A 20,812-nucleotide genomic window follows, 5' to 3' on the forward strand; every position below is an offset into this window, starting at 1 on the left:
TAATGCTGCTGCAAAGATCATCTTCCTATCTGATTGCTTTGACCATGTAATTCCTCTCTTGCATCCCTCCACTGGCTCCCTCTTCTCTATGGTATCAAACAGAAGCTGCCTGTTTTCACTTTCATGGCCTATCCTCACTTTATCATCTCTCATCCAGTATCGAAAGGTTGACTCCTGCCTCCAATCAAGCCCATGATAGCAGCCTCCATCACCCACTTGTTACATTTTCAAACCACCACCTTCACGCTCTCTCCCATGCTACACTGCATTTGCGTAAATGTCTGCAAAACTAACTCATCCTCCTTCAAATCTCTCCTTAAAACTTTTCTTTGCCAGGAAGCCTACAAACACCTGGGCAATGATTGGCTGGGGTGTACTAAGAGCACAGGCTGTCATGTTAACATGTCTCCTAGTTCCCTTACATTCTTCCATCACAGAGGAAGACAACAGAGGGGGCAAAGTTTTCAAATACATCCTGACCACCAGGCTTTGACGCAGAGACGACTCATGCCTGCTGACGGGGGGAGGGAGAACAATTTAAATGGGGGCATGTCATCACCCCACGTGTCGCCTCTGGGAGGAACCTTCCGGCCCCACCTCCTAGGCTAGGGCAGCCAATCCACTGGCTCCTGGAAGGCTGGGGCGACAGAAATGGGGAGCATGTGCCTCTGGACCGGGCCCAGGGAGACTCATGCTCTCACAGACAAGTGAAGGGGCGCGGGCAATGCCCCTACCTCTGGCTGAGCAGAGGCCAGGGAACCTGCTCCTGGAGCCTTTCCCAGCGACACCCCCCCACACTCAGCCCGGGGCCACCGCGCTCTTCCCGCCAGCCAGGCCTGGGCGGGGAGTGGAGGGGGCAGGCCACTGCTGCCTCCCCAGCCAGGCTCTTGTGCTGACAGCCGCTGTGCTGCACAGAGAGCGTGACCCAGAGCGGCCATCTTCACCCGGTGTGAGAAGCGTTTCCGTCCCACCCAGACCCGGTTGCCAGGGAGATGAGAGACACACATGCACCCACCCAGCAGGCCGAGCACACCAATCCCTGCAAGGGCACTTGCAGAAATCTTGGGGGGAGGGGGGGGGAGACATGGGAAGGAGGGGGGACTTCACCACCACCACCCCCCATGCCCCTCTAGGCATTGCCTCTGGTTTGATGACCCTCATCTTCCAGTTAGAGAACTGGTCTTTAAGCTAACTCACTCCCCTGGCTGCAGCAGAACAACAGAGATATCAGAAGCTAATCAATGGTCCGGGCTGAAGGATAGAGGTGAGAGCTGGGGGGGCCTAGCTCTCCCACTTCTCAATTAGCACTGCAACTAAAAGGGAACAGGTTTATGCGGCTTCAACATAGCAACAGCCTGATGTAAAGAGGGCAGCTGGAGTCAGGCTCGAACATCCTGCAGCACAGAACCTGTAGCTAGTTACTGAGGCATTCAGCCCATGGGATAGTCTAGCCAGTAACAAATGTCTGAACACGCTATGCACTCTACATTTTGTTTAGCGTTGGTGTCTCAAAATGTAACAATTTAAAGGCTGTTAGTTTAATGGTAAAACAACTGTTCATGTTAAGGTCACACTGAGGAGAAAAGATTTTAAATGGTAATAAAGTTACTGTTTTGCCATTTTATATTTCAATCATGATTATATTGAAATTATATTTCAATTAATTATCAAGTGTATCTAGTGCCCAGCCAGTCCCTTCATGTGACTTAGTTTATCCAGGAGGCACTGACCAATGAAGGCACCTTAAGACACCTCAGCTACCCTCCTAGACAGAGCAGGAGGAGTTCTAGGCTGAGGCATTTGAAATTGTTGACAAATACAAGATAAATTAGAAGTTGCCACCTCCCTGAAGTATACCCACAACACTCTCTGGAAGCAGAAAGTCTAACCCCCAACTGCTTGTACCCTAAGTTGATGTTCCACCCTTACAGAGTTAACTAGAAAGTGATGATTTGCTTAACTTGGACCTCAGCTCAGTCCCTAGTGGACAATAGTCTTCAAATTTCTTCACAGGTTGAGAAGACCAGAATTAAGCAAGCTGAGAGACTGTCCTCTCTGTCCCCACTAAATAATGTTGTCCCACAAGGCCTGCATTGAGGCTTTTGGTGGGCAGTGTAGAAACAATGTCCTCGTTGGAAACTAAGCTACAGTTCCCAGCATTCCTATTCGTAATGTCAGTCAAATGACTCCACTGCAGGTAACTGAATGCAGCCTTTTCTTTAAACTTCCGGGTGCAATAAAATGGAGGCTGAAGCGTATTATAACTGTTCCCTGTGCCCTTTGATGCACCTACTCCATACACGGCCCTGACAAAACCTCAGCTTCATAGTCCAGTGCAGTCAGCACTACTGGCTTCCAGCCTCATTTGCCAGGAAGAAGTGCGGGTGAATTCTGATATATTCACTGGACACCCCACAGTAGCACTTTGCAGCCATTTCTCCACATTCAAGACTACTGTGCCCGATTTTTGCAGTCTTCCACATAAGCACCTTGTTGTGTCCTAGAAGGTGCCCTGCATGCAAACAGATTCAACTATGCACATGCAGAGCAAGAGAAAGGGAACTGGGCAGATGCTACCAATCCATTTGATATTTGACTCCCACCTAAAAATGCTGTAGTTGGTCATCTTCTCTGCCTTTCTCCTCTTGCCACTGCAGGTGACAACCCCAAAATCCTTTCTGGGCTGAATGGTCAATATAACTATTCAACATTCACAAAATTCCAGTGCATGTTGTCAATTGTAAAGAAGGCAACAGCGTAAGGCTGTGCTAGGAACCAAGGTAATGATCAGCCCTGGAGAATCTATGAACTCCCAGCAAGCAGTTATCTGGAGGTAGAACAGAAGCTGGCAGAGGGCAGTATCTCCTTGCTACTGGAATGCTGCAGAACTTCTGCAATTGAGCAGTGTCTTTGCTAGATCCCATTCTGCAGCTCCCCCTGCAATCCTGCAGCCCGTGTTCTAATATTGAGTGGGAAGAGGAGAGCTGGCGTTCAGACACTACAGTGATAATCACAGTCTAGATAGATTAAATAGCATTAGCACTGCTCCAAACGCTGCAGTTACTATGGAAGGGAGAGCACACTGCTGGAAAGTGCAAGTCACTCTTATAAATGCATCAGAAACAATACTATGGAAGCCCCAACGAGGGAGAGGGATCAGGGAAGGGAGAGGAAAAGACGTGAAGAAAGAAGACCAGCAACATGGAAATGTGGAGGGAAAGTTAGTGAGAAAAGGAAAGACAGAGGATGGGAGAACAAGAGGCAACATCTTGGTTTGCTAATGAAACTCTGATTCACATATCAGGCAGGAGAAGTTCAAACAGCTTCAGAGGTAGGAAATGCTGGGACAAACTGGGTCAGGGGATAGAAGGAGACTGGGAAATATCTGTGTCTATAGCGGATTAACAGTTTTCAATACACATAGGTTTTTAATTTTAATTAAAAACGGCTTTTTATACACAATTTCTCAACAATAGAAGCTGCCTATAGACTTTATTGTAATCCAGTGGGACACTGCTAAGGACCATCAAAAAACTGGAGGGCAGGGGATGGAGCTCAGGTATGGGGCAAAATGAGCAGAATTTATGTTGGGGGTGTAATAGAAAAGAAAAAGCATCCTTAAACTCCCATTTCATTTCAGTAACCTCATCTGCAATTCTTAGCACAGATCAAACCTCAGAAGCCTTAATTAAAATCCAAACAGCAATATTTTCAGCAGAGCTACTGAAATACTCACACCTGGTCAACCATTAATTAAAGCGTATCAGACTTCCATGTGTGCTCAGCACAGCTGAGATTCTTACATGGATACTGCATTAGTGGGACCAAGAACAGTATGCACAAAGAGAGAAGTTCCTCCCTTACAGACATTCAGACAGTACTTCTGATTTCACAGCAGTTATTTATCCCTGCAATGGTTAAGATAGAAAACTTTAAAATTCACAATCATTTTACTGAACACCCGTCCAAAGTGTCACCTACAGCACTGTCTCAAGTCACTACCATTCAGCTCCAGGACCTCGCAATGGGTATTACAGACTCTGGGAACAATGGGCCAAAGGGAAGCACATTGTAAGCTAGTCCTTATCAGTTGGCATGTCACCACTGTACAAATATTGTCTGATTCAGATTCAACACCATTTGCTGATACAGGGTGTTGGGCAATCTCTTAGCACAGCAAATACTGGAGTGGCTTATAAATGGCTGGATGCTGCCCAGTCCTGGCCTCTCACGGTGAACCTGCCCTCTCTAAAGTCAGGTGAATATGAAAAAAACAGCACGCTACCTTTTTCCCCGTTTGTTTCTCCACCATGTCGTTGCGGAGAGAGAAATCGTCTGACTGTGGTGTTCTAGAACACCCACCCTTGGGCATCGTTCTGCCTTCCTTACTTGATCTTCATTTATGCTGCCATCGCCTCGTCGTCAACCGTCTGTTTAGAGAGAAGAATCAGAGATTTTATAAAGATCATTACAAAAGAGAAAATACAGGATAACTGCTGTGCTGCCAAAACAGGTACAAGCATCCACGCATCCCACTCAAGATGGGGCCAATCTGCCATGGGCCCCAGATGCAATTCGTAAGGGAGCAAAGTGCCACCTGCATTCTAAGTTCTGGGCTGCTTCTGAGAGACTGTTTAATGTAATTTATCTTGGAGGCACCAGGGATAGTCATCGTGATGGGCTAGACTCAAATGGAAAGTGATACCCTTACTTTTTGTCTACAGAACTGATCTTAATTCCCACATAGGGCTTCTCTCAGCAACGGTAGCCTCCACCACAGTAAATTAATGCCCCAGGGCTTGTAAAGGTGGGTCCTATGTGTGACGTTGTGCAGTCTATATGGTTTTATAAAAACATGATGATAAGTGAATATAATGTAACTGGGATAGTTTTACAAAGATTTGATAATAAGTGAATATAATGCAACTGGGATATGCTTCGTGCAAAAGGTCTCTTGTAAGGTATCATTACAAAGCTCATAATCTACTGAGTGTGATCATCCTATTTGTAGAAATGTACCACTCTTGTATCTAAAACTAGAAATATAAAACATAACTTGTCTGCAGATGGCTGTGCTTACCTGTTAGTCTTCCTGTATGTGTGTGTGCTGGCAAGTGGGCAATGAAGTCCTGCAGTGACATGTGATCATGTCACCTGAACTGGAATCCATCTTTAACCTGGTGCTTTTCCAGTGAGGGGGGGTGGAAACCCAGAGGGACAAAGAGTTCCCGCCTTATGCAAAAGATATATAAAGGGGTGGAAGAGAACAAAGGGGAGAGAGGAGCCATCATGAAGAATCCCCTAGCTATCACCTGAGCTGGAACAAGAGCTGTACCAGGGGAAAGAATTGTGCCCAGGCCTGGAAGGTGTCCAGTCTGAGAAAAAACTTACTGAAGCATCTCTGAGGGTGAGATTATCTGTATTCAGTTTGATTAGGCAGATTTGCACATTTTAGTTTATTTTGCTTGGTGACTTACTTTGTTCTGTCTGTTACTACTTGGAACCACTTAAATCTTACTGTCTGTATTTAATAAAATCACTTTTTATTTATTAATTTACTCAGAGTATGTATTAATACCTGGGGGAGCAAACAGCTGTGCATATCTCTCTATCAGTGTTATAGAGGGTGAACAATTTATGAGTTTGCCCTGCATAAGCTTTATGCAGGGTAAAACGGATTTATTTGGGTTTAGACCCCATTGGGAGTTGGGCATCTGAGTGCTAAAGACAAGCACACTTCTGTGAGCTGTTTTCAGGTAAACTTGCAGCTTTGGGGCAAGTGATTCAGACCCTGGGTCTGTGTTGGAGCAGACAGGAGTGTCTGTCTCAACAAGACAGGGTGCTGGAGTCCTGAGCTGGCAGGGAAAACAGGAGCAGAGGTAGTCTTTGCACATCAGGTGGCAGCTCCCAAGGGGGTTTCTGTGATCCAACCCGTCACACTATGTATAGGTATTTTTGGCACTTAGGTAACTATTTGTGCCTATGGAGTCTATCATCAGTCCTATGAATTTTTCTGGTATTCAAGAGACTAATACATAAAGCAATTAACATGTGGTGAATTACAAAGTCCACTTATAAAATGTGCCTTTTGTATTGGCCTGCTTCTCATCTCTAGAGAAAACCAGAGGATGCGAACACAAGGTACAATGTTCCCTGCAAGGTTTTCAGAGAAGCCGCCCCAAGCCAAGCCCTTTCAGTCTCAGCATTGCCATTGTGCCTGGGCCTAGGTAAGGCCCAATTCAGGAGAATAACAAAGAGCTCTGTTGCCTGTGCCATGTGTTGCCTGGTTACAGAGCTGAAAAGACAACTGACATCTGAAATACACAGAAGTATGTGTTGTAACCAAGACCAGAAATGTGGTCTGGAGCCAGGACAGGCAAGGCCTTTTCGGGGAACAAAAATATCTCCTCTCCTGAGGTTAGAGGCTAAAAAGCGTCAGCACAACTGTATACTTCAGACTAGCGACCCAAATTGAGTCCGAAAGCAAAAGTCTTATTGTACTTAGGCTAAAACGACAAATGGGGGTCATTTGAAAAATCTTCCACCGGCTAATTGCCACCTGATGGCATAACACATTGCACCCATTAACTTTTTGTTATTTTTTTTAAAGGTACAATTGCAGGAAATTGTCCAGGAACAGAGTAATTCCAGAACGCCATCCCCAGTCTGGGAATTTTGTGGGTGGGGACAGGCAAGAGAACAGAACTGAGATGGGGGAAAGCAAAACCTCATACCAATTTTTTGGGTGCCTAAAAAGCCACAGCTTTTAAGGCCCACAACTTGAAATGGTTTGAATCAGGAGGGTGTTTAGTTCCAAGGAGTGGGACTGAAACCCACCAGCTGACTTCATGCAGATTCATGGCTTCTGTTCTATTTTGTGTCTGGACAATGAGCCACCAATTCAGCACCTCTGACCAGCATTATATTCTGCTGCAAAGATCATCTTCCTAGCCCATCGCTTTGACCAGGTCACTCCACTCTTTGCATCCGTTCACAGGCTCCCTCTTCTCTATCATATCATACATAAGCTACCTGTCTTCGCTCTCAAGGCCCTTCACTACCTATTCCCACCCGACCTATCATATCTCATTCAGTATCAAAAGTTCGACTCCTGCCTCTAACTGGCTCATGGTGCTAGCCTCCATCACCTCCTTGTTAAATTTTCAAACAATCACATTCATGTTTTCTCCTATGCTGCCTGCACCTCATGCTCAGGCAGAGCTCCGGGTCAACATCTGCAAAACAAACTCCTCCTCCTCCGAATCTCTCCGTAAAACTCTCCTCTGCCAAGAAGCCTACAAAAAAAACTTGGCAGTATTTAGGCTGGTGGTGTGCTAAGACCACCCACCGCCTGTCATGCTGACCAAGATTGTCTCATCATTCCCTTGTACTCCCCTGTTTGTCCATCTCTTGTCTAATACTTAGACTGGAAGCTCTTTGGGGCAGGGGCTGTCTTTTTGTGCTGTGTCTGTAGCGCCAGGGGGCTCTTGTCCTGAGTACTACGGTAACAGAAATAACAATATGACATTTACTTCAGAAAAATTCTATGGAAAGCTCTTCATTTGTAAACATGTCTGTAAACTATAAACCCTACCACAGGCTTTTCAGAGTTGTTTTTCAAACTTATAAAAACGCTCCATGCCCCTTTCGTAGCCCTACAACAGCAGAAGTTAACCAACCAAATGCTATCTATCCATAGATAATGCTGAGACACATCAGTTAACAAAACATGGCTTTCTTCAGAGCAGCCATGTTAGTTTCTGCTCTTAACACAGGTGGCTATGGAGAAATTATCCATATTTAGGAAATGGAAAAGGGCACCAGAGGTCTCCTTAGCTGTGGCTCCCAGCCAGGGCCGGCTCCAGCTTTTCTGCCGCCCCAAGCAGCCAAAAAAAAAAAAAAGGACGAGGGGCAGCACTTCGGCGGCAGCTCAAGTGCACTGCTTCTTCGGCAGCGGGTCCTCCCTCTCTTCAGCGGCAATTTGGCGGCAGCTCAAAGAGGAAGAGAGGGAATGAGGGACCCGCCGCCGAATTCCCGCCGAAGACCTGGAGGTGCCGCCCCGATACCGGACAGACTGCCGCCCCTTTCAATTGGCCACCCCAAGCACCAGCTTCCTACACTGGTGCCTGGAGCCGGCCCTGCTCCCAGCCCCAAGTGAGGGTAGTTGTGTAGGGAAGCTCAGCTATGCCGGATTCCAGAGATGCACAGTAAGGACATTTCACCGCTTCTTTCTAAAATGGAGGTAGATGGAATGACACCCCTCACTCTGCGGGGAAACTGGGGAGCAGAACATGCAAAGGAGGCTGAAAAGCCTCTCTCATCACTGGCCCTGGAAAGGATGAGTGAGGAGGAATCCAGCAGATTGGTAACATCAAAGCACAGGCAAACTGAGATTACTATTAACATTAAAGTGAAATACACCAAAAAACGTCACCATGATTTTCAGAGTAGCATGACCGTCCAACAGTGGATGTCTCTATAGTCCCACTACATAGCACTGCAAGGGCATGAAGCCCACGGTGAACATGGGAGCTCATATCAAAATGCGGACAAAAAATGACTAGAAGCAGCATCTTAAAAAGGTGAGCTGGCTTTCACTGGGCATTATAGGTTGGGAAGAGTAACTGTTGGGATTCATAAAACCCAGGGTCAAGACTGAGCCGTCCTTGGTACTATGACAGACCAGCATTACTGATTTGGTCCACACAGATTAGGCAGAATATAAACTTTCATGTTAAAAAAAAAAAGATTTTGAGCCTTTGTGAAGTGGAGAAAACCATGCACACATGACCAGCTGCAGTGATTTCAGGCACTTCTTAGATCCCCAGGACACGCAGGATTGTTCTCTACAGACTATTCTCTGGTGTTCTGTCTGGTATCAAGGTTGCCACCATTTCCACCTGAGGCAAAGCTCAGTGTAAATGTGGAAGCTTGTCTCTCTCACCAACAGAAGCTGGTCCAGTAAAAGCCATTACCTCCCCCACCTTGTCTCACCGCTTCCACTGGTACATTATTTTCAACCTCCCAAATCTCAGCAGTGGAGAGTTTTCTCTGATTTGCCCAGCCTACATATTCCTTTCTTAATCTCATCCCATTAGTCCTAGTTATAACCCAAACTTGAGCTGAGTCCCACTAACAAGGCAAAGGAAACACATATGAGTGTTTGTGGGCGGGGGGACACTGGGGGTGATGAGTGAGACATGAGTAGAGCTCCGCCACTCCAGTGCTTGCATGGGGTCACAAGGAGTCATTCGAGCATATGCACTTCAACAACAGTATGAACATCTAAGCAACGGAGATTCAAAGCACTTGGTATCAAAGATGGAAATTCAGTTTTAGTCTACATGGGATATTAAACCACATGGCACACAGAACAGCTTTACTTGCTGTAGTTATATTAATGCATGAACCGGCATGCATGGGATCAGGGCAGTGACATTGTGCCCTGTAACACAGACCATGTCAAATTACAAACCACGTCCAATTTAGGATTGCATTTCAAATGCTTCACTAAAATTGGGTTTTATGGTCATGTGTACCATCAATTTATTCTTGAAAAAATCTGTCCACACTGGCTGTCATTGTGTCTGTTTGTAACCAGGGTATATACCTATTCACGTGGAGCCTGGAAAACCTGTTTAACTGAGAAAAGGCTAGACGGGTGCCAGATTAATTCCATACCCCTTCTGTTCATCTCGCTGACTCATTACACTTGGAAAGCTGGCTGCCTCTTCATGTAAACAGAGCACTGGCCTATTTAACAGCTTGGAGGGAGTATTACATTTGCACAACAATTACCAATAATGCTTGCAATCCTCATTTCATTTTTAAGCACAGTTAATAGAAGTCAGAGGGGCGGTACAAATGCCCAATTTGTAAGAGCTACCCCCAAGATAAAAGGAGTGAAGGCCGTTGCTGACACATGCATGCAAGCAGGATCGGGGAGGGATGTTAGTATTACATACAATTTGGCTCCAATCCCTCCTAATCTGAAAACTGGACAAACCACCCGTTCTACTACACTGCTTTAAACTTTACTTCCCTACCAGGAGACAATCGTCAACATTTCTATTTTGTAAACAATTAACTAAGCTCCTTGAACCAGATGATTACACTTCTGTCACACAATAAGGAAGTGGGAGACCAAGCGAGCACAACGTAATAAAATCCCTAACACATTTCCAGAACAACAAAAGAAACTGTTTACATGTGGCAGGCAGCCAAGCTACTGGACTCCACCAACCCAGGCGCAAACAAGTGCGTACCAGCCTTTTCAACCTGGTTCCCATAGACATTTGCAAATTATTTTTATCTAGAGGTTTCAATGCATCCCCCAGGGAAAGAGGGTAAGGGGGAGGTGTAAAACTTCCTAAGACATAGCAGGCCTGTGAATTACAGCTGACTGCTGGGTCATGAAACCCTATTACGGGCAACAGATATCAGTAAAGCTGGCTATGAGACTAAGAAATATCCCTCAGGCCCCTGTGTATAAGCAGAGTTATTTTAGTCCCCTCTGCTCTTTCTCCACAGAAATGAACACAATGCTTTTCAAACTTTTACCACCACCCACTAAAATAACAAAACGTCTAGCAGCAAACAGCATTTCTGTATCCATTCGCTTCTCTCATCGCCTGCTGTTTGGCATCATCTGCTGCAAGGACTGCAGCGCCTTCCTCCACGACACAACCTGATTTATAGGAGGTCAGAACGGTTAAGATGTTGCCAACTGTTTGGCAAGCATCTCTCCCTGCCCCCGCCTAGTACACTGTCATGCTATTCTGCAGCCAGCAGACCCGGAGGGAACCCTGCAGAAATTGAAACATTTGGTGGCCTTATAAGGAACAGATCTGGGTATTTGCCTATGGAGTCCTCCACTAACAAATCCGAACTCCACTACAAAATGAGGCTAGTTTCCATGGGGAGACACCAGCCTCTCTCCTCTATTGGAGGCACAAGCCAGCCCACAGAATTTTTATTTTCCCCAAGCCGTGTCAAATCCAGAGCTGCACAATCAATCCCAACATCTCGATGGGTGACCTCAAAATGGGATGGAGCCAAAAAGGAAAAAATTAACTGTACTTCCAAAAATGCACTATTATGAAACAAGTGTTCCCTGTCCCTCCTCATTTTAAAACAACATTTACCTTTGATGAGGCCCAGTTGTTGTTATGGATTGGAGGGGAGGGCGTGCAATAGTACGGGACACTCCGAATTACAAAGGCCTCCCTTAAGACAAAATTGGGCTCCCTGTCATCCTTCCTGCTACAGCGATGACAGACTTATTTAGGATTGGCAGAAACGTATCCAGCTGGGCTCTCCGAAAGCACTACTCTGATTTCTCACAGCCACCCAGTATGATAACAATGTGCTTTTTTATATAAGGGAAATCTCTTTTGTATCTAGAGTTCATCTGCCAATAATGCATATTTATCCACAGTATTTTTTACATCTCTTCCTTTTACAGACACAGCTGTGCTGGCTCTTACACTGGTTACCTGTGAATACGTATGATGACGAGAGGTCTAAGGATATTTTCATGTGCATAATATATACTGTACATAGAAAGAATGGGCTGCCAACATTTTCTATACATGTGTTTTGATTAGTAAATATTGTTTTTAAAGACAAATATGAATAACTGTGCCAATGTCTTGTTAAACATTAAACTTTGAAACAGAGCTTGAATCATTTCTTTCCAGGCACAAAGTCTGGTGAAGCTGCAGTTACGGCTGATCAGAAACAACATTAACCTTGTACGGAAATAACAATTAAAAAAATATTAAATTTCTGAAAGCCTGGAAAACTACACCTGAGGTTCTACTTACAAACCCCAAACCTTGGAGTGTCAAATGTGCATTACATGTAGTGTGAGTTTTATACAGGTGTTGCCAATAACAACCGTGATTCTTCCTCCCCACACTTCATCTTTACTTTATCTTGTCTATCCCATAATGTAAAGAACGGGGAGTAGGAGGTTTGTATCTGTGGATGAACTAGATCTAGCGAAAGGTACATGTATAATTGATTATATAGTTATTCTTGGGGAATGGAGAATAATTATTGTCCTTTCTATGCTCTGGTTAGATTCAGGAAGTGGAAAGTCCGTCTTTTTCTATAGTTGTGTAAGGGTATAGGAAGGCAGGAGTGCTCTGAGCTAAGCAATGTAAACACAGGTGCAGTTTAGTTTGGTTTGAATAATATTACAGCATGTAATCACAAAGATTAAGAATAAGATATTCTAGCATAATGGATACTGATTGAATGAATCTATGCATTTTTAGAGAATAAAGGTGTCTCTAAGTTTCCAGTTGTTCTGAAAGTAACAGTTAGGGGGTTCCGTTAAGGCTGTTTGAGTGACCTTAACTGTAGGTTACCAAGCTTTCAACTCCATTTTTAAAGTATTTTTGCCTGGTTCCTTAGGTTTTCTTTTTAAATGTATAACAAATTCAAGAACTGGTCTGAAATCAACAAGATTTCATTCAATATAGTGCAAGGTACTACACTTAGGAAGGAAAAAGTAAAAGCACAACTACAAACTGGGGAATAACTGGCTAGGTGGTAGTACTGCTGAAAAGGATCTGGGATTATAGTGGATCACAAACTGAATATTAGTCAACATGATGCAACTGCAAAAAAGGCTAATATCATTCCAGGCTGTATTAACATCAGTGTTGTATGTAAGACACAGGAGGGAATTGTCCCACTCTACTCGACACCGGTGAGGCCTCAGCTGGGGTACTGTGTCCAATTCAGAGAGCCACATTTTAGGAAATATGTGGACAAATTGGAGAGAGCCCAGAGAGCAACAAAACAAACAAAAATGATAAAAGGTTTTGAAAACCTGATCTATTAGGAAATGTTGAAAACTGGGCCTGTTTATTCTTGAGAAAAGAAGACTGGGAAGGACTCTGATAACAGTCTCCAAATAAGTTATGTCTGTTATAAAGAGGACAGTGATCAATTGTTCTCCATGGCCACTGAAGGTAGGACAAGAAATAATGGTCTTAATTTGCAGCAAGGGAGATTGAGGTTAGATATTAGGAAAAGCTTTCTAACTCTAAGGGTAGTTCAGCTCTGGACCAGGCTTCCCAGGGAGGGTGTGGAATCCCCATCGTTGGAGGTTTTTAAGAACTGGTTGGACAGACACCTGCCAGTTACGGTCAAGGTTTACTTGGTCCTGCCCTAACGCAGGGGGCTGGGATCGATGGCCTCTCAAGGTCCCTTCCAGCCTGACATTTCTATGATTCTATACGAGAATTGCTCTGTGACCGAAACCCTGGCAGGGACTCCCCTATTCCTTCTCAGACTGCCTCTCTCTGGCCTCATGTGTCTTCCTTTCTCCTATTCTCCAGACCACTCCCCGTCCCTCCAAGGTGACCTTTCCTCTCCCACTCTTTGCACTCCTACCCCCTTACACACACACTCTGCCTGATGCTTTTATAATTAACATCCCATGGAAACTCAAGTCAGCCATGTTATTTAGGCACCCCCCCAATTGCCACTTTCAGAACAACTGGAAACTTAGAGGCACCTTTATTCTCCAACAATGCATAGATATATGGAGATATATACCTATTTCATAGACCTGGAAGGGACCCTGAAAGGTCATCGAGTCCAGCCCCCTGCCTTCACTAGCAGGACCAAGTACTGATTTTTGCCCCAGATCCCTAAGTGGCCGCCTCAAGGATTGAACTTACAACCCTGGGTTTAGCAGGCCAATGCTCAAACCACTGAGCTATCCCTCCCCCCAGATCTATTTCTTCAGTATCCATTATGCTATAATATCTTATTCTTAATCTTTGCGATTACATGAAGACCTGATTACAACAGACATCCCCTCAATAAAGTGAAAGGAAGGGTCCAGGACCTTAACAGCACTTTCTAAAGAGCCTATCAACCATGCATGTCTTATTATGTATAGTATGTGGAAATTGTTATTAGTACTTCAGTCATTTCCTCACCACGTTGAGGTTTAATTCAAGTCTTACCACTATTTATTGGGCATTTTACAAAACGGAGACACACTGAAACGAGAGAGAGAAGCTCAGATTGCCACGCTACTTTGCGTACCTTGCTATGCACAAAGGACTTAAGGAACACAATCAAAGTCATGTTAAAAACTTTACATAAATTGAGAAGAATAAGGCTCCTAGATAGCTCTGTCATGGTAACTTATTGCAATAGCAATTCTTGACAACCAGTTAAATTTAACCACAAAAAATCCACACAAAGGTTTGATTGTTATTTTCTATCCTAACACATGTGCAGTGGGCATCAGTTTAGTGTCACAGCTGGAAACCTCCAACCATGTACAACAATGCCCAGAAAAATCCAGACAGGACCACTCTCACAGTGTACATCACAGCTTAAAATAAAGAGCTCTTATAGCACCCCTTCAAATTACTGGCCACGGTTTTGCCCATATGATTTCTTGAGCATCCAGTTTTCTCACAATCCTGTCACCTCAATTATCCACATGCAGTTGCAGCTGGATGATACTGCTACATTTTTGGACATCACTGAGTGGCTCGCGACTGGCCAGTTACAAAATTCCCTTTTGTTACAGTTGGTTCTCTGCTTTGTGGTCCAAGAACAGAATCAGTTGCTGTGAGGAAATCTTCAGCATAGCATGACTATTACAGGAAGGCTGGGACAGCTTGGGGTCCATCTGCGCCACATCTTTTGACATGCCAGAGGACCTGATTACAACCCCCTCAGTAAGGTTAAAGGAACGGACCAGGATGTTAACAAAATTGAACTAAAGCCTTCAAGAGTCCAAGGCTTTAGCATTGTGTGGGTCTCTTCCATACTCCAAAATGGAATCATGCTTTAATCGTATAAGAGAACTAGTTTGATACTTGATCTTCCTAAGGGGGACAGGAGGGTTGGATAGGGTGTGGGGTCCCAGGGGGCGGTTGAGGCGGGGGGTCCTGGGAGGGGGCAGTTAGGGGACAGGGAGCGGGGGGAGGGGTTGGATGGGTCAGGGGTTCTGAGGGGGGCAGTCAAAGGGCAGAAAGTGGGAGGGGGTGGATAGGGGGCGGTGGCCACGCTATTTGGGGAGGCACAGCCTTCCCTACCCGGCCCTCCATCCAGTTTTGCAACTCCAATGTGGCCCTCGGGCCAAAAGTTTGCCCACCCCTGCATTAGCAGGACTGTTGTAAGACAGACATGAGATGTAATTTTTCTGCTCTAATCCGCGCTGATTAGACCTCAACTGGAGTCCTATGTTCATTTCTAGGTGCCACATTTCAGGAAAGATGTGGACAAATTGGAGAAAGTCCAGAGAAGAGCAACAAAAATGATTAAAAGGCTAGAAAACATGACCTATGAAGGAAGATTGAAAAAAAAAAGACTGGGCTTGTTTAGTCTGGAGAAGAGAAGACTGAGGGGGGACATGATAACAGTTTTCAAGTATAAAAAAGATTGTTACAAGGAGGAGAGAGAAAAAATTGTTCTCTTTAATCTCTGAGGATAGGACAAGAAGCAATGGACTTAAATTGCAGCAAACGAGGCTTAAGTTGGACATTAGGAAAAACTTCCTGTCAGGTGGTTAAGCACTGGAGTAAATTTGCCTGCGGAGGTTGTGGAATCTCCATGGTTGGAGGTTTCTAAGAGCAGGTTAGACAAACACCTGTCAGGGATGGTCTAGATAACACTTACTCCTGCCATGAGTCCAGGGGACTGGACTAGAAGACCACTCAAGGTCCCTTCCAGCCCTGCAATTCTATGATTCTAAGTAAAGGTTCTATATACATGCAACATGATATTATATAATTTCTCAGTTACTGAGTCTAGAGTTAAGGAACAAGGTATGAAAACCAGTCAGATAAGAAATCCACTTCTTAAGATTGATTGCCACTGGAGAATCTGTGTTCATTTAAAATAATCATTGGGGCTTTCTAAGAACACCCATCTTTCTTTATTTTGTAACATAAAATTCAGTGACCTGTGGACTGGATCCTCACCGTCCCCAGAGTGAATCCAAGTCTGCAACTCACTTGAGGGCTCTGCTGACAACAAGCAGAGGAAATGCAGCTCAAGTGGTTTATGAGTAGCAGAGCCCTGAGAATGAACTCAGCCTTGTATTCACTTTGATGACTCCTATTGGTAGAACACTGGGTTTTTGTTTGGTTCAGTTTCTGAAATCTCAATGGTTTTAACAGCAAGACTCCTGGTTTGCAGGAGAGCAAGATAGGGCAGGCTGCCAGCAGTAGAGCTCCCCTACTGCCACCTCTTAGACACAAGCTAAGATCAGAAGAAAGGGGGTGAAACAGGCAAGGTTGGAGGAAGAGGTGCGCTGACGCACAGACATAAGGCTGCTAAACTACAGTACTAGGATCCTTGCACTGAGATGCAGAAATACACATTTATTAGCAGCTGTATGACTTCTCTTGAGAGTATTAACTGTAGCATTGTTATTCTGATGTTTGGGGTGGTTGTTAACTCATGTTTTCAAGATGGAAGAACACTTCACGATAACTCACAGAGGTTACTGAGAATTCTTTGTCCTCCATCTGGTGCGGAATACATAAGAATGAATGAAGGGATATCAGAGATTCAACCCACAGTGTATCATGGAACTCTGAGTTGCAGCTATTCTGTATACCCTGGCAAGCCAAGTGATAGCTCAAGGCCAGCCTCGTGTAGTTTCTCAGACATACCTGTATGTACATAGGGGCATCCATATGTTTTATAATCTCCTAAGGAAAGAATTTCCATAAATCAAGTTGCATTTACAGAATCATGGCAGAAAGGACTGACTAAAAGCTGTTTGTTTTGCAACTGTGGTTTCTTTCTTGAGCCAGTGTTCCTGCAGGTGCACTGCCTTTCCTCCTATACTCCTGATCTGCATACTTTTCATTTTCCTCATTCCTGGCACTAACTGCTTATCACAAGCAAGGCTTGCTAGCTGAACACGATTTTAATAGAAAGATATTACATCAGCTTACACAAGTGCCATCTGTTTTTTTCCTTAAGGAAAGCTGAGACTCAGAGCTATCAGAATGTTATGGATTTGTGCTTCTTATTTTGAGCCACCTGAACATTATAGGCCTCTATATTGGTGTATTTCCACCACAAAAAGCTTGTGTTTAGATTCTACTCTCCTGGAGGCAAACACAAGGGTGCCCACATTTACATAAAGTAAAGTTGCTCAAGAAAAACACACTTGTTCACCGTGTGCACTGAACATGCCTGAGTTCCATTGGTATCCCACTATAGTGAGGCAGAGTGGCCTCCCTCCAAACTGAAGAGTGAGGGATTGATACACTCCCCCTGGTGAGCGGAGCTAAATCTGCCCTACGCATCTCACTGGAAGTCCGGGGGCAGAACAGAAAGTATAAAAGGAGAGCTGTGAAGCTTAGTTGGGCTGGACCATAGGAGGGAGCAGACCTCTCTTCCAGCGAGCAGAGACCTCTACAGGATCCCGGACTAGCACCCAAATGCAGCTGCGTCCGGCTGTTGGAGGAGACAGAAGACCCTGAGGAGGGACTCAAGTGTCCACTACCCAACTGCGAGGCAACGAGGCAGTTGTTGGTGCTCCAGCGAGCGGGGCTCTAAGTGGGGTAGGAAGTAGCCAAGGGGAACCAGACCTTGACCGGGTTGGGCTGCCAGGAAGTGATGCAGCGTGGTTCCGTGGTTTCCCTGCTGACCCAGTGGCGGGACTGCCTGTCACTGATGGGCTTGGGTGGGACCGGGTCCCCCTACCCTTTCTGCTGACATCTGTCACCTGGGGTGGCTTCAAACTCAATCTAGGCCAAGAGGCCTGCACTAAAGACTGTGCAGAGGGCCAGAGCTCCCTCCCAGACTGTTAATTGCTGTCTGCCCGAGCCAGGAGGCTGTGGGCTAAAGATTGTTTGTGCTTTGCCCTGCGCAGAAGGCCAGAGCTTCCCCAACAGACTACTGACAAGGTTAAGATTTCATCATGGTTATTTTTAGGAAAGGCCAAGGACAGGTTACAGGCAATAAACAAAAATTCAGGGAAGTCCGTGACCTGTCCCTGGCTTTTACTAAAAATAACAGTGACAAAATGAGACTGATGGGGGATGAGAGCCCAAGCCCTAATGGGGGGTGGAAGGTTGTCTAGCACCTGCCACCCGTGGCGGCTCGGAGCTGTGGGTTCCCCCCGCCAGATCATGGTGGCCCACAGCTCCGGCACCAGCCGTTGGGAGCCGCGGGGGCCCCCCACTGCAGCTGGGAGCTGTGTCACCAGCAGCTCAAAGTTCTTGGTCCCTCCACAGTGGCTGAGAGGTGTGGGGGTCCCCCTACGGCAGCTGACAGCTCCAGACCTGCTGCCCCGAGGCTGAAGCAGAAAATGTCATGGAGGTCTCTGGAAGTCACGGAATCTGTGACTTCCGTGACATAATCTTACCCTTAACTATTGATTTGCCTGTAGTGAGGTGGAGTGGCCTCCCTCATCACTCGAGAGCGAGGGACTGCTACACCCACATATGAGAATCTAGATTGAAAGTCAGAAATAAGAGGAAGCCGGTTCTATTCTCTAGAGCTTCCAGGTCTCTTGTATCTTGAGCTACATAAAATACACATAATCCACATGTATTTTAACAAACAAGGTATGTGACATTTATGGAGTACTGCTCATCCCTAAAGACCCTCAAAGCCTTTCACAAACTAAACACACTTAGAAATGCTCTACATTTTCAGGTGGAGAGAGGCAACCCGTCAGAATAATTGCACAAAAATGAAGGAGATAGGACATATTTTGCCAAGGATGCCAAAGCAACTGCCACGAGATCTTTCATGTCCATGCACAGAAGACATACAAAGAGCAAGCTGTGTGGAAGCCGGCTACCTCTGGATGAAAAGCGCGGTCAAGCCCAATGGGATTGGAACAAGCAGTTCCAGGAAGTCTGGATGATTCTAACCTAATGTTGAGACCACTAAGCTCCAGCAATCAAAAGAAGGTTTTCTCACCTGCGTGGACATGAAAGTGCCTGGGCCATTTGCTCTGGTATCTTTGGAAAAATATTCCCCCTCTCCCTAGTTCTTGTGCAATTATTCTGATTGGTTGTCCCCCCTCTATTCCCTTGGGTACTGCAGTACACAGAACAACTTTTGAAAATGTAGAAACTTCACTAGTAGATAAGTGACAGTTTCTTAATCACAAACAGACAATATTACAAATGACAAATGTCATAAGCCTAAAGGTACGGGCCTGGAAGGTGTCTAGGACTGGGAATAAAAGGGACTATGGACCCTGTTTCCTACCACAGCTCATCAGTTTGGTTTTGTTCAAGGTCCACAGTGATTAGAAGTTGTTATCCTCAGATTTTAAATGAGCTTGGTGGGTCAGAGTCCAGTGCCCTCCCTCCCCCAGCACAACTGGTATTAATTGGCCACATTGACTGCAGCTCTCAAATAGTGAGGGCAAGGACTTAATAGGGATGGAGCTAAAAATACACATGGTCATCAGTGTTAAGTTGTGCCATTTTCTGGAGTAAATAGAAGAATTCAGTTTTCAAGGGGCATCTTTTACAAGCACCATATTCCATTTCACAGCTTCTCTCCTCTCCCCCCATCCTCAAACACCTTTTCCACACATAAACACAGGATATCCACCAGCCAAGTTCAAGTACAATCAGGGACAATACCTACTCAAATCTAGCTAAGGACAATTCCTGGTGCACCAACGTTGCAACACATCTTAACAGACCATACCTCTGGACTAATGCAAGCCCTCTGTCTCTGGAAACACCCACCCACCCACTCACCAGCATTCAGTACTTCCAGATGTGGTGGTGGGGAGATTGGTTGGCGGTTCACATTAAATTGTAATGCCTGTATGAAGGATATTCATGTTATGAATATTTTAAATCTAATCTCAACAATATAATTCAGGTTTGTTTGTTTTTTGCTGGGGACAGCACTCAAACAGGGAAGCCTTTTTACAAACACACCACACATCATGGAACAAAAATGGCAAGAAGCCAATGCCAGAAAACAATTGGGAAATAGAAAAAAGATGCTTCTGCCAGCTTCATAATTCTCTGTTGCTGTTCAAATAGGAAGGGGGTGGAGGAAGCAGACACTGCAGAAGGTCTGCTGTGCAGATCTCTGGACTCCAGGACAGCCACACGCAGCTGCTCTCAAAGACGGCCCTGCACATCTACAGAGCTAATGCTACCGCCCTCTCTCTCTCCCCCCAAAAAGAAGAGGCCTTGCCTCTCACGCTACTTTAGAAGATAAAATGGTTCTATATCCCTTGAAACGCTCTGAGGGGAACCTTGGAATTTCAATGAGGTTGTTTCATCCCTAAGTATGAGATATAGATCTGTTTGGAGCAGTGTATGTGCCTGCAAGAGAAGCGTACCAATGTCGTGCTATTTAACTAGGCTGTGATACAGCAAAAACTTGCTGGTGCTTCTGTCAGGTTTTTGCATATTGCAACCAACATATTTTAGGGGATTTTTCCTAAAGCGCTAGTTTCTGTAGGAAACTCTCATCTTCTCTTCTTGTCCTGCACTGGTACTCCTAAAAGGGACATCCTTGCCTTACTTGTAACTTACCATTGCTGGTCATTTTGTTGCAGAAGCAGAACAGCATCTCTCCCTATTGATTTTATTCTTTTCCATTTGGCAAGAGTGAATGGTGCCTTTCATTTACCTCTGCCTGCCTGCCAGCACCATCGGTGTTACCAAGCATGAGCATTTCTTTGGGAATTGTACTGGTTCATGACTGTAACTCTAAATAAATACAAACCAGTGGACATTCTCTCCTGGATGGTAGCTCCTCGTCCTAAAACTGTAGGATAAATATACTGTGCAAAGAACTGAGCCCAGGTTAATACTTAAAT

General features: G+C 45.2%; 1 protein-coding gene across 12 annotated transcripts in view; it reads right to left on the reverse strand.

Annotated features, from left to right (window-relative positions):
- The window catches only part of ANKRD11 (ankyrin repeat domain containing 11), a 211,996-nt gene that overhangs the window by 52,554 nt on the left and 138,630 nt on the right, over positions 1 to 20,812 (reverse strand). For 10 of the 12 annotated variants that reach the window (XR_010592680.1, XR_010592678.1, XR_010592679.1 and 7 more), the window contains exon 3: positions 4,286 to 4,430. The exons of 1 other annotated variant lie outside the window; for it this stretch is intronic. Coding sequence is in view for 4 of the 11 variants with exons in the window: in XM_065567657.1 (XP_065423729.1) it covers positions 4,286 to 4,372 (87 nt within the window). In the remaining 7 variants the exon portion in view is untranslated. Of the gene's footprint in view, positions 1 to 4,285; positions 4,431 to 5,080; positions 7,464 to 20,812 lie in introns of those variants that run through there. One more of the 12 variants, XM_065567651.1, reaches the window with a different exon arrangement.

This window comes from Chrysemys picta, chromosome 14 (assembly GCF_011386835.1).
Source record: "Chrysemys picta bellii isolate R12L10 chromosome 14, ASM1138683v2, whole genome shotgun sequence".
Lineage (NCBI taxonomy): Eukaryota > Metazoa > Chordata > Testudines > Emydidae > Chrysemys > Chrysemys picta.